This window comes from Crinia signifera, chromosome 3 (genome assembly GCF_055691185.1).
Source record: "Crinia signifera chromosome 3, ASM5569118v1, whole genome shotgun sequence".
Taxonomy (NCBI): Eukaryota; Metazoa; Chordata; class Amphibia; order Anura; family Myobatrachidae; genus Crinia; species Crinia signifera.
This window is the reverse complement of record NC_139219.1, coordinates 222,526,329-222,539,509: the sequence shown is the minus strand read 5'-3', so window position 1 is coordinate 222,539,509 and position 13,181 is coordinate 222,526,329. Positions and strand designations below refer to the sequence as shown.

General features: G+C 45.3%; 1 protein-coding gene across 1 annotated transcript in view; it reads left to right on the top strand.

The window, feature by feature from the left end:
- The window catches only part of MASP1 (MBL associated serine protease 1), a 141,694-nt gene extending 130,870 nt beyond the window's left edge, over nucleotides 1-10,824 (top strand). Inside the window, exons 14-16 of the mRNA XM_083177515.1 lie at nucleotides 3,063-3,130; nucleotides 7,632-7,731; nucleotides 8,936-10,824. Of these exons, the coding sequence (XP_083033641.1) occupies nucleotides 3,063-3,130; nucleotides 7,632-7,731; nucleotides 8,936-9,126 (359 nt within the window). The 3' untranslated portion in view covers nucleotides 9,127-10,824. The remainder of the gene's footprint in view (nucleotides 1-3,062; nucleotides 3,131-7,631; nucleotides 7,732-8,935) is intronic.
- The last annotated feature ends 2,357 nt before the right edge of the window (nucleotides 10,825-13,181 follow it).

The window sequence follows — 13,181 nt, the reverse complement described above, 5'->3', positions numbered from 1 at the left end:
TACTGTCCAATTTTTACTATGCGAATTTGGCTAACTGCACTAAAGATTTAATGTTCTTGTTATTAGACCCTAGGCCAAATACCTTCTACAGGTGACATAGTTAAGATAAACGTGCCTGCACAGTCTACCCAAGTTGCTACTGATATGGTAACATAATATAAACCACATGGTTTTTTTACAACAGCTGTAATTAAATATACTATTAATACAGAGTAACAGCTTCTAGGATCTGTTATGTATCATTTCTCTTTGGGTGACATTTATGTATGTTATGATTAGGATGGTTATGATATTTCCTTATGAGGATATTTATATATTATTTATGCTACATTTGAAAGATATAGCATACATTATTCAAACAGTCAGTGAGTTTTGCCAATGCATCAATAGTAGTAGTAGTAGTAGTAGTACGTTTATTTATAAGGCGCCGCAAAGTGTCCGCAGCGCCGTACATAGCAAACAAAAAAACAAATTACAAGGTAACGTACAGGGTGTGTTGAAAGATACAGTATAAATAGGGGTATAGCTGGTCGAACTAAAATCAGCATCAGTTCAGAAGTAGGTGGCAAAATTGTCAAGGAGACTGAAGATGAAGTAGAGGAAGGGAAGAACAGGACAGGTGAGGTAATGAGGTAGGGTGAATACGTGAGGAAGGAGGGCCCTGCTCATAAGAGTTAACATACTAAAAATAGGTGGGTGGACGAACGAAATACAATAGGATAAGTAGGAACGGAGGGGAACGGAGGCAGGATAGGAGGATCAAAAGAGGTTAGGAGGAGGGATAGGCTAGTCGAAAAAAGTGGGTTTTGAGGGAGCGCTTGAAGGAGGTAAGGGAATCAGATAGCCTGATGGGTGGCGGGAGGTTGTTCCAGTGCAGGGGGGCAGCGCGAGAGAAATCTTGGACACGGGAGTGGGAGGAGGTAATTAGGTGAGAGGTCAGTCGGCGGTCAGCGATGGAGCGAAGAGGACAGGAGGGAGTGTGGATAGAGATCAGTGAAGAGAGGTAGGGAGCTGTGGAGGAGGAGAGAGCCTTGTAGGTGGTGGTGAGGAGTTTAAAGAGAACTCTGAAAGGAATGGGGAGCCAGTGAAGAGATAAACAGAGGGGGGAGGCGGAGGTAGAGCGGCGGGAGAGGAAGATGAGCCTAGCAGCAGTGTTAAGAATGGATTGGAGAGGTGCGAGGCGGGTGAGAGGTAGCCCAGAGAGAAGGATGTTGCAGTAGTCAAGGCGGGAGATGACAAGAGAGTGAATGAGAATTTTGGTCGCGTCAGTGGAGAGGAATGGTCTGATGCGTGAGATGTTGCGTAGGTGAAAGCGGCAAGACTGTGAGAGAGCACGAATGTGGGGGGTGAAAGAGAGGGAGGAGTCAATGATGACACCGAGGCAGCGCGTTTGGTCGGTGGAGGTGATCTCGGTTTCACCAATGCTGATGGAGATAGTGGGAGAAGAGGGGATGTTCGGGGGATGGAAGATTAGAAGTTCAGTTTTAGCCATGTTTAGTTTCAGGAAGCGTTGGGTCATCCAGGCTGAGATGGCCGTGAGGCATTCGGAGACCTTGGACAGGAGTGATGGGGATAAGTCGGGGGAGGAGAGATAGATTAGGGTATCATCAGCATAAAGGTGGTAATGAAAACCATAGGAGCTGATGAGGGTGCCCAGAGAGGTGGTGTAGAGGGAGAAGAGGAGAGGGCCAAGGACTGACCCTTGGGGAACACCGACTGGCTGGGGGGTAGTAGGAGAGGAGGAGCTCGGAGTGGAGACAGAGAAGGAGCGATCGGAGAGGTATGAGGTGAACCAGGAGAAGACCGTGCCAGTGATGCCAAAGGAGCGGAGGGTGTTGAGCAGGAGAGGGTGGTCAACAGGAGAGCAGGAGAGGGTGGTCAAAGGAGCGGAGGGTGTTGAGCAGGAGAGGGTGGTCAACAGGTATATATAGTAATATAACCAGGTATATATAGTAATATAACCTCCTTAAACTCTAACATATAATATCTTATATCATTGGTGTCCTGTCATTACAAAGTACAATTAAATGTATTTAGATCCCGATGAGTATTATTGAGGTTTCCTTCTCAAATCAAAATGTAGCACAATATGAAGATGACTGCTATCATTGCTATGACCTACTAGGAAAGTATAAGTCATAAATTCCCATCATGTGCAGATAATCTATGCAGGTTCCTTAATTTATCCTGGGTTCCACCATTCAAAAGAATTAGGTGAAACAATTTGTGTAACAACACAATTTGGTGGCGATTGTTGTTTTCATATTGGAGAAGTTTTAGGATATATATATAAATCTCAACTGTAGACCACCCGCTTATAATGATATATACAGTAGCAGTATTCAGTACATTTGTGTAATGAGACAGTTCAGGGTTAAATGTTGTTAAGTAGTCTCATGCTGGTGGAGTTAATAGGAACTAATATGTTATTTGTCTGTTTGTCTAGTATGCATTTGGACACTGTCGGACCAAATCCCACGCATGGTGGCATGATTGGGTCCAGTTTAGGTTCACTTCCACTAAGACCACCAATCCCGACCCGTGGGGGTCCAGGTGGCCCAAAAGGGGTCCAGCCACTACACAAAGTGGGTCAGGGTAGCAATATATGGCACAGTTGCATAAAATAGATCTTGCTTGAGATCCTGGTATGACTTCTACCCAAAACATTTGCAAATCTCCATACTTCCTTCAATGGCATCAAATTCCTCAGTTTTACGCCACCCTAATACTTATTTCAGCATCACCTGCTGACAGATATGTTTATATACCCTGTACTTGCTCGTCCTAGCCATATACATTAATGATGATAATAATTAGCATGCAATTCAATTGTTTAATGACTATTATAAATGGTTATGGCACCTTCAGAGATGCAGAAAACTTTGTGTGCCACAATTTGATGCTCGTGTCATGTTAGAAATGCAACAGGAATTGTTCTCAGAAACTGTGGTCAGATGTCATTTATGTGAAAAGTTTTAATACATTTGTTATGTCCTAAAAAAATAATAGCAAATTTTGTATTCATTTTGAAACATGAAATAATAATCTATCTATCTTTGCAGGCGAGTTTGTAGTGGTCAGCGGATGGGGAAAGCAATTCCTAAGAAAACAACCTGAGGCCCTTTTAGAGGTTATTTAATTATTATCTGCTTTTCATATAGCTAGTTATGTTTGATGAGATACAGTGGGCCTTATTCTAGTTCACGCTTTCTGACAAAATCCTTCTTAGATGGACAAAACCATGTGCACTGCAGGGGGGCAGATGTAAAATGTGCAGAGAGAATTAGATTTGGGTGAGTTGTTTTGTTTCTGTGCAGGGTAAATACTGGCTGCTTTATTCTTACACTGCAATATATATCTCACTTTGAAGTAAAACCCCATCCAAATCTAATTCTCTCTGCACATTTTACATCTGCCCCACCTGCAGTGCACATGGTTTTGTCCATCTAAGAAGGATTTTGTCAGAAAGAGTGAACTAGAATAAGGCCCAGTATAATTAGCAATGAAAATTGTTATAATGGACAGACAGGCTTTTAGCACTGCTTGCAGTGCCCTTCTGAGCGTACCAGATGAAAACTCCTATCAAGGAAATGTAATTATGGTGTATTAGCAAAGGAGTTTATAAGGGACAGGATTCTGTGTGGAACTTAACTGTATAATGATGTAACTCATGCGCATTTATTACATAATAAGAAATGAACACTGGACATATTCATGAGTTTAAAAAACTGATGTATTCGACTTGCAGCAAGTACGAAACCCAACATGCTTTGCAGCAGTTGCCATTTCCATGAATGCCACAAAGGTCCTGCTTTCAATAAACATTGCAACGATTGTGGAAAACAAAATCATTTTGCATGTTGGTGCAGGTCCAAGCCTAAAGATTATGATAACTTTACACTGCACATACCGGCAGCCCACTGTACCAAGTTCGCACTGTGGACACTTCACCAAAAAATAGCACATACACCTATCTCCACTGTAGAGGTATTGATCAATAATGCCATCATGTGATATCAAGTGCACAAACCGCAAAACATATATTGACTGCACTCACACTGTGAATCTTAATATATATGGTGGCAAGGAAATGAAGGCCATTGGCATGGCCATGCTGCAATCCTCAAATTTCCCACTGCATTTTCATATAGTGGGCAGCCATGTCAAACCACTCCTAAGTTTGGCAGGCCGCATAAAACTGTGGATAATACCGTTAAGTGCTAATGTGCATGTTATTCAACATTCCAGAGTTAAAATACTTTGCTTTTCTGTTTAATTATAATACCATTAGTAAACTCTCAGTGACTTACAGTACCTCATGTGTATATTCGACTAATTCTCCCACAGTATGTGCTCCCTGTCTAGTACCTCTGTTCATGAAGTAGAAAATGTAAGCAGAGTTTTCAGCATTGAGTGTCATTGCTCCAGTGGTAGAAACCACCTCACAGGTGTTGGCTATGGTTTCTGCAGTACAAAAAGATGGCTTGGTATGCACCTTCATTGACCATGTGCATCTGAACAAGGCTCTGATGAGACCACAACACCACATCAGAACTGTGAAGCAAGTTATAGCATACTGTATATACCAAATGCACAGATCTTTACCACTCTGGATGGGAAAGGTTGTCTCATGGTGGCATCTAAGGTTGGCCTTCTTTCTCTAGGGAACTGTCTTGTGTCCTCAAATATTTCTTCAACTTAAGAATTAACCATTGTCCTTCAAGTTTTCTATGTCCAGCAGGCTTATCAGGGGCAACCTGGGATTGTGGCCACCATATAGTGGGCTAAGCAATCCTTTTTTAGCCATTTATCGCAGCTGGATATCTATGAGGTTCCTGATATCCTTTGGTCCATTGTTACTGCAGATCTAATTAAATCGAGGGGGAAAGAGCGCCTTCTGCTAGTGGGTTTATATTCTGGTTAGTTTAGATAGTTTATTGGTACTTGTTTGTACGGCGCCAACGATTTTGATTGTATGACATTGGGTCTGAAAAATCGGTCGCATCGCATCGCATGCGATGTGATGCGACCGTCCCGATTTTTACATTGGATCCAATGTTAAATGCCCCCCAGACCCCATTTTTTATTGTATACCCACCCTGATGACCCCCCCCCCATTGTTAACGCCACGCCATGATACGATCAGCGCCAACCTGAAGCGTGGCGAGCGCAGCGATGCGACCGAATCGGTCGCATGAGATGCCACCGAATTGGTCGCATGCGAAGTGACTGATTTTTTAATTGTACGGGAAACGTCTTTGAAGGTTAAAAATCAGTCGGGTCTGATCGGGTCACATCGCATACCTTAAGTTATGGTATGCGATGGGAACCGACGGGCGCCGTGCTAGGAAACAAGTACCAGTTTATCTCCTCGAATTTATGACTACCACAGTCATCCCCAATATGAATACAACACATATGCACATGGCATACCATACAAGCTGCTTAAGGACAATAAGCATGCAGTCCATGAGTGGCACACTTTTCATACAGCAGTGAATGGGAGAGCTCACATCTCACAGCAATCCTCACTATTCACAGTCTAAGGGACTACCAGTTAGTCATCTGTTATACTTCAGTGATTAAAGACAATATTAGTTCCCCAGAGTCCTGTTCTGATTAGCACACACACAATAGTGCTTGCTTAGTGAATTTTACAGTAGGTATATGGTTGCTACATAAAAGCAGGCAGGGAATACAGAACTCCAGCTGAGACCTGGCAAGGTTTGCAGGGTTCCAAGGTTCAGAGAAGGTTTGCAGGATACCAACTGAGTACAGGGAAGGCTAGCAGGCTATCCACTGAGTACAGGCAATGCTGGCAGGATACCCAGGTTCAGGCAATGTTTGCAGGATTCCCAGGTTTAGGCTAGGTTTGTCAAGAGTCTCAGGACAGAGCAGTACAAGAACTAAGCATGGCACAACTATAACTAGCCCAGATGCTGAGGATTGACTGCCTTTAAACACAGGCAAACACCAATCAATGCAGCTCACTAGACGTGCCCATTAACACTATAATATTTGCAGAATAAACCGAGTCGATATTTGCAAAAATAACCCAAGTCAATTCCAGGTTGTTGTTGGGTCGACCCGGGTCGGTGTGCCGTGCCCCCCCCCCAGGTGACGTCGGTAACCCAGCAATAAGCCGGGTTGTTGTGAGCACCAAATATCGCAAATGCCGGGTCGCTCCCAGGATGGACCCGTGTCCGAATCCCGGGTGTAACTTGGCATTTGTGATGTAAAAAGGGGTATAACAGAACCACTGCTTGATAACAGCAGCCACTCTGACAGCCTGGAGGTATTGCAAGAGTGGAGAGAACAGCAGCACCTCTGGCAGAACAGAGGAACAATGAATGGCAGAGTCCTAACAAGTAGTTCCAATATGTATTCTCTGTGTTAGTTTTTGGTTATGTTGTGAAAAAAAATACATATATACAGTATATAGGAAACTTGTGGAGCGGCACTCAGGTAACAGGTATAGCAATAAACGACACTACTATGTCTAAAGGCCCCCAAAGGACAAGTCGGACCTAATCTACTGACAACTCCCCTGGGGGGGTCACATACGATTTGGCACTTGATGTGCCAGGTTTTGCATGTGATAAATCGCTTGCAGTCCCCCCGGGGAGCTGCTGTCAGCGGGAGCTAAGCAGGGCATGGGGGCTGCAAGCAGGCAGCGGACGCACCCTGTAGTACCTGCGGTGGAGGGAGCCAGATGCCGAGCGGGGGACTGCAAGCAGGGAGCCAGGCAGGGGAGGCAGTGGTCGCACTGGTCCAGGCGGTGAACTCCACGAGGGGACCAGAGAGCATAGACCGGGTAGCGTAGGGGAAGCCGGGCAGCAGCAATCACTGACTGAAATGAATTAACAGTCAGTGATTGGCTGAGAGTTCTCTCAGTCAGAGAGCTCTCAGCCAATTACTGGCTGTCCATTCATTTCTATGTGCCCGGCTTCCCCTACGCTACCCGGTCTCTGTCTCTGATCCCCTTGCGGCGTTCACCGCCTGGAAGTATCTATTTGCGGCATTCCCCCGCCCAGGATAGTGCGCCCACTGCCTCTCTAGCCTGGCTCCCTGCTTACAGTCCCCCGCTCGGCTCCGTCCACTGCACGTACTATACACTGCGTCCCCTGCCCGCCTTGGGCTGCACATAAGATTTAACAAATCTTATGTGCAGCCCGTCCGACCTCCCGAATCCGACCCGATGTGCACGGGACCGCGCATCGGGTCGGATGGGATGTCAGCACATGCGATTTGGCCCGATTTCACAGCCCGATTCCTCCGAATCGGGTCAAATCGGGCCCAAATCGCATAGTGTATGGCGGCCTTAAGACTATGACATAGTAGTGTCGTTTATTGCTATACCTGTTACCTGAGTGCCGCTCTACAAGTTTCCTGTATTCCTTGCTTTTCTACAAAGCTGAGAAGGCACCAGGACAAGTTATCCAGCTTCCAGTCCATCTGCTGATTTATATACAGAGTATATATATATATATATATATATATATATATATATATATATATATATATATATATATATATTTCTAATTGTTAAACAACTTTAAAAGGCTGATCAAATTTTAAAAGAAAAAAGTGAATATTATCTTTTTTTTCTAAAACTTTTTCTTGGATTTTAGATTGAAATCCCTGTGGTGGCTCATGATTTGTGCAAAAATGTATACAAGAAGATTGGCAAATTGATAACTGAAGATATGATTTGCGCAGGACTAAGAGAAGGTATGATTGTTCAGAATTAATTTCTATTAACCACTTAAGTGATTATTGGGTACTTGTGGATTATCACGGCTCCCATCGCATGCCATCGCATGCCATATATTGTGGCATGCGATGGCATGCGATATGATGCGATTTTTACAGATTTTTGACGTTTTTTTTACAAAATCGTATGCAATCGCATCGCATGCGATTTTGCACTGAAAAGCATCCAAATGCATTGGAATTAGTATTAAACATGTTCAATGGCCCCCAAATGGCATTTTTGAGGCTGTACCACCCCCACTATCAACGCGAACCCGAAGCGTGGCGCGTCCTACGACCTTTTCATACCCCCACGTCGGCGTGGAGTTGAGAATAGAAAGTGTGGCGAGCTCAGCGAGCCACCGAGCCCGAAGCGTGGCGAGGGGACGCGGACACCTGTGAAGCCCGTGAGGGGACGCGGATACCAGTGAAGGTATCCGCGTCCCCTCGCGGGGCTCGCTGTGCTCGCCACGCTTCGGGCTCGATGGCTCGCTGCGCTCGCCACACTTTCTATTCTCAACTCCGCGCCGACGTGGATAGTGGGGGTATGAAAAGGTCGTAGGACGCGTACCGCCACCCCTCGCCACGCTTCAGGTTCGCGTTGATAGTGGGGGTGGTACAGCCTCAAAAATGCCATTTGGGGGCCATTGAACATGTTTAATACTAATTCCAATGCATTTGGATGCTTTTCAGTGCAAAATCGTATGCGATCGCATGTGATCAAATCGCATGCGATGCGATTTTTTCGCATACGATGGCCATCGTGGGAGCCGTGATAATCCACAAGTACCGATTATTGTTTTGATCTAACATGAAAAGTAATTTAACAGCATACTATTTCAAACCTTATTTTATTATTTAAGTACAAAAATGCCTAGTGCACTCACATCTAAGTCTAAATATCCCATTGTAACATTACCCCCTGCCCTCCTGCAGAGGCATTACCTTCCCCTAATACACACCCCCTTATATCCATAGGTATTGATGAATAATTACCCCTTGTAAAGATACAGTTCAGCTGCTGTTACTGGGGAAGAGTTGGCGGTTTGGTGTCAGTCCTTGGAGACCCCTGCACCCCTAGTGATGCCACTGTATTTTGAAAATATGCTCAGAACATATTTGATGGATACATGGTAGTACTGTATAGACAGTACAGTATATAAATATTCTCTACTTTTTTCAGGAGGGAAAGATGCCTGTTCCGGGGACTCTGGAGGCCCAATGACCACTTTCAGCCACAAGAGAAATATCTGGTACCTGGCAGGAACAGTTTCATGGGGAGTGGGCTGTGGGGAAAGTGATAAGTATGGGGTGTATTCAAATGTTTATAAAAACCTAGATTGGGTAAAAGAAAAAATCGGCATCAAATATTAACAGTAGATTTTCTGTTAAATAATAAACTAGCCATAGCATTTTATAAAAGACAAATAGTGTTTTGTTGAATGAGAATTTAAATTTACTTTAAGTTTAAACCATTTGTAAATCCAATGATTTTATATGTTTGAGGTTTTAATACCTATTTTTAATTATTTGTTTTTTTTTTTAACCATAATAAAGTGAATTTGGGATTGACATTGCAATCATAGCTGACTTATGCATTAAATATTTGGTATAAATAAACTACAATAAAAATGGCTGTATTCAGTAAGCTGCGGTAATGTACCATAGCTAACTGATTCGCCAGAAGCTATTCAATTAACCCCTATACCTAACACTCACTGAGGAATATGCTTTTGATGTCTCAGGTATTCTAACCATGATTCTTAATTATTGAATACCTTGGGGTCATTAGCAATGTCCTCTGTCGTCTGTGTATGCAGCTCAATCTGAGGATATCATCAATGACAGCATACTACTGGAATGTAGCAAATTATATATTTTTTAAATCGATCAGTGTGTATGCACAGTATTGTTTGTCCAGGAGTTCAAGGGAAGTTGTTAACGGCATCACATAGTTTGCAATGTCATCTAATGTGTAACCATCTTTAGTCAATGCTATTGTGTAGTAAAATTAATGTTTGAGATAAAGGAAAGTGATGAGGAATACAAGAAAATGTAACCCCTTGAGTGGTGGGTTTTGCTTGGGCAGGACCAACCTACCAGGGCAAGTTGGTCCTGTGCCAGAAATACTCATCACTCAAGGTTAACCGCTGCAGTGGCCAGTTCCGACTCCCCATCCTGATCCAGTCCCGGGGCTCCCCTGCCGCCATTTGCAGCAGTGACCTGGCGGCAGTTCCAACTCGGGGAGGTTCGGGGCAGCTCGGGGGAACTCCTGACCCGCCTCGAACCTCCTCCAGCAGTGCCTGCCACCTGGTCACTGCTGTGAATGGGAGCCCCAGTGTATGATCGCTGGGGTGAGGGAGCAACAGGAGGAGGGAGCAACAGGAGGGGGGAGTGATGTGGGGGGGCTGCCCCTAGAGGCGGTGGTATGCCTGGAAATTTTCGCTCCTGCAGCACAGCTCAGCCCGGACAATTTCCAGGTATACCACCGAGGTGGTTAAACATTTCTATTATTTTTGTCAAACTGCTGTACCAGTATGAAAATAAAAGCAAGGCTGCAGTGGTTCGACCTGTTTTTTCATGTCTGTGCAGTAAAAATTTGCAGGCCACGAGGATAAAAATAGAATTACAGGGCCCGATGTATCGAGCTTCAAAAAGTGATAAAATGGAGAATGACAAATAACCAGCCAATCAGCTACTAACTGCCATGTTACAGTCTGGGTTTGAAAAATGACAGGTAGGAGCCGATTGGCTGGTTGAGTATCACTCTCCATTTTATAAATTTTTGAGCTTGATACATCTGACCCACAGTATATTATTCTTACCCATTGGCTTCTGAACAATAAATGTAAATTCAGGGGTGACTGCAAAAATCAAATTTGCAAATAAATGCTACACAATGCTATTGTAAAGTGCCTTGATGTTTTCTGAACCTTGTTTCATTTCAATAGTCCAACACTGGTATTATTAAATATTGTTTGCAGGAAGGGCTAACATTTTTTAATGACTGGAGATTATTTATGTATCTGTAAATTATTTAAGAAGAAATAAAATGTTTAATTTGATCAACAATCACTGTCTTTTTATTAGTCAATATTCTCATGATTACTATAAATTAATTTAATTACATGTGTACAAGAGCGTTTCTGCATATCCTGAGTAATCTTAAATTAATGGAGACCTCACAGACTTCCATCTAGGGAATAGAAGCAGCATTAAAGTTTTTAAATATCTTAAGCCCCATACACACTTAACAAGTCCACGCCGATATTGGCATTGGCAGGGACACAGCCAGATACACACTTCCCGATGCCAGGGGGAAAAGGGAGCAACAGCTGCAGCCTGGCTGTTGCTAACGAGGAAAGCCCTTTCTGAGCAATATTGTGAACAATATCGCCTACTGTGTGTATGGGCCTTTAGTGTAATAAACCTAAAATCTGAATAGTGACAAAATATGAGAAGTAATCCCATACTTCAGTGTAACATCCAGTACCCAAAATCTTAGTAGTGACATGGGGGGTAATTTAGTCCTGATCGTACGGCAGCCAATTATCGATACACTCAGTGCCGGTGCAAGGCACCGGAGCGCCCCAGGCGGGAGGGGGACGCTCCGGTGCTCACCCGCCCCCCGGCCGCTGTACAGGAGAGGGGGGGGTGCTGGTGATTGCGGCGCTCCAGGGGGGGAGGACGACGACGCTGCGGTGCTCACCCGCCGCGTCATTACCCTGGGAAGGGGGGGTGGCGGGGGGAATAGGAAGTGCCACTCACCGCTGCGGCTGCGCTGGTTCCTTCTTCTGCAGCTGGTGGGGAGACCTGTCCCTAGTCCCTGCTGCAGCCGCTGACTGCCTAGCGCTGCTGCCACGGAGGCACTGTTCCCCGCTGACGCCAATGGTGAGGAGCGGGCGGCAGCTGGGACCAGTGTCTCACCACCAGCGGTAGCAGCGCTAGGCAGCCATCGCCAGCAGCAGGGACCAGGGACGGTTTTTAGAATGGTGCTGGGAAACTAGAGAGAGCTATTCCCAGCACCTGCTGCTGCCACAACTATATTTGATTCAAATGGTGGGCTGAAGAGGCGCCCTCCAGTGGCCGCCGCCCTAGGCAGCTGCCTAAAGCTGCCTAGTGGGAGCACCGGCCCTGGATACACTGCACATGCGTATGGACCCTAGCGACATCAGCTCCAGGCCGGATATGCCTTTTTCCATCGCTACTCCTGAGCCTACGAGGACTTGTGCTCAGTGTAAAAATCATTCGATGGTAAGCCTGAAATCATTATGATGGGTTTTGGATATATTTGCTTGGCTGCAATAGATTTGTAACCGACCATATCCATTCGCACAGCGAGCACTAATTTACAAGGTGGGATTTCACTGAATGCTTATGTGCAAATTATCCCACAAAAATGGTGGACGCTGAGTGTCCGGGAAAACACAGGCATGTTTATTAGGGCGGAGTGAAAAAACAGAAATTGAGAAATTAAAAATCGGCTAGTGTGGGAAAGTTGTGACTTGACCTGAATAAGAAACATGCAAAAGCTTTTTTTTTTTTTTTTTTAACGTCAATAAATTTTTATTAAAGCATATTCAGTATATGGGGTACAGAAAGAAGAAAAAAGGGGAGCATTGTCAGGGGGGGAGGGGGGGGGGAGGGAGTAAGAGACACATAGTAAATCGGACAATTCGCTACGCAGAGCGAACAATGCATGAGTAAAAAAAAAACAACAACATAATAACATAGCAACAAAGCAACAGGGCGACCGATCCAGCGTTGCTAAACTCGGTACCATTGTTACAGGCGTGGAAGGTGCAATGTAGCGTCTACAGCCCCATCAGGCCTCCGTGGTCTCATTTAGACTGGGGGTGGGTCCGATGCGGATGTGCGGGGGAAGAACCCAGCTCCCTCACCCTCTGTCACATATGAGTGCCACAAGAGCCAGTGGTGGAAGGTAGTCGGCCAATCAGAGAACGGCCGGTCATTTGACAGGTATTTTAAAAATATAATAGCCGCCACTGCGCGTCCCGTCCCCGCTGCTGCTATTTGTTATCACATGCCCGGCCAGGTCAGCCAGCAGCACTCGCCGCACCCGGCACCACGTCCCCTCCCGACTCCCGCAGCGCTGCTGATATATATGAACATCACCGCCCGGCCAGGTCAGCACTCCCCGGTGCTCAGGGACCCGCTGCCCGCCCCACTGCTCCCCCAGTGTCTGCATGCATATGCCTGTCAGGTGGGCAGGCATATGCATACAGGGAGGTCGGACGTGATCGTATGTACTGACCGTCCGACCTCCCTGATCCGGTCCGATGCGCATGGGACCGCGCATCGGATCGGATCAGATATCACACACCTGCGATTTTGGGCCGATTTCAACCGATTATCGGCACAAAGTGCCGAAATCGGATGAAATCGTCCCAAAATCGAATAGTGTATGG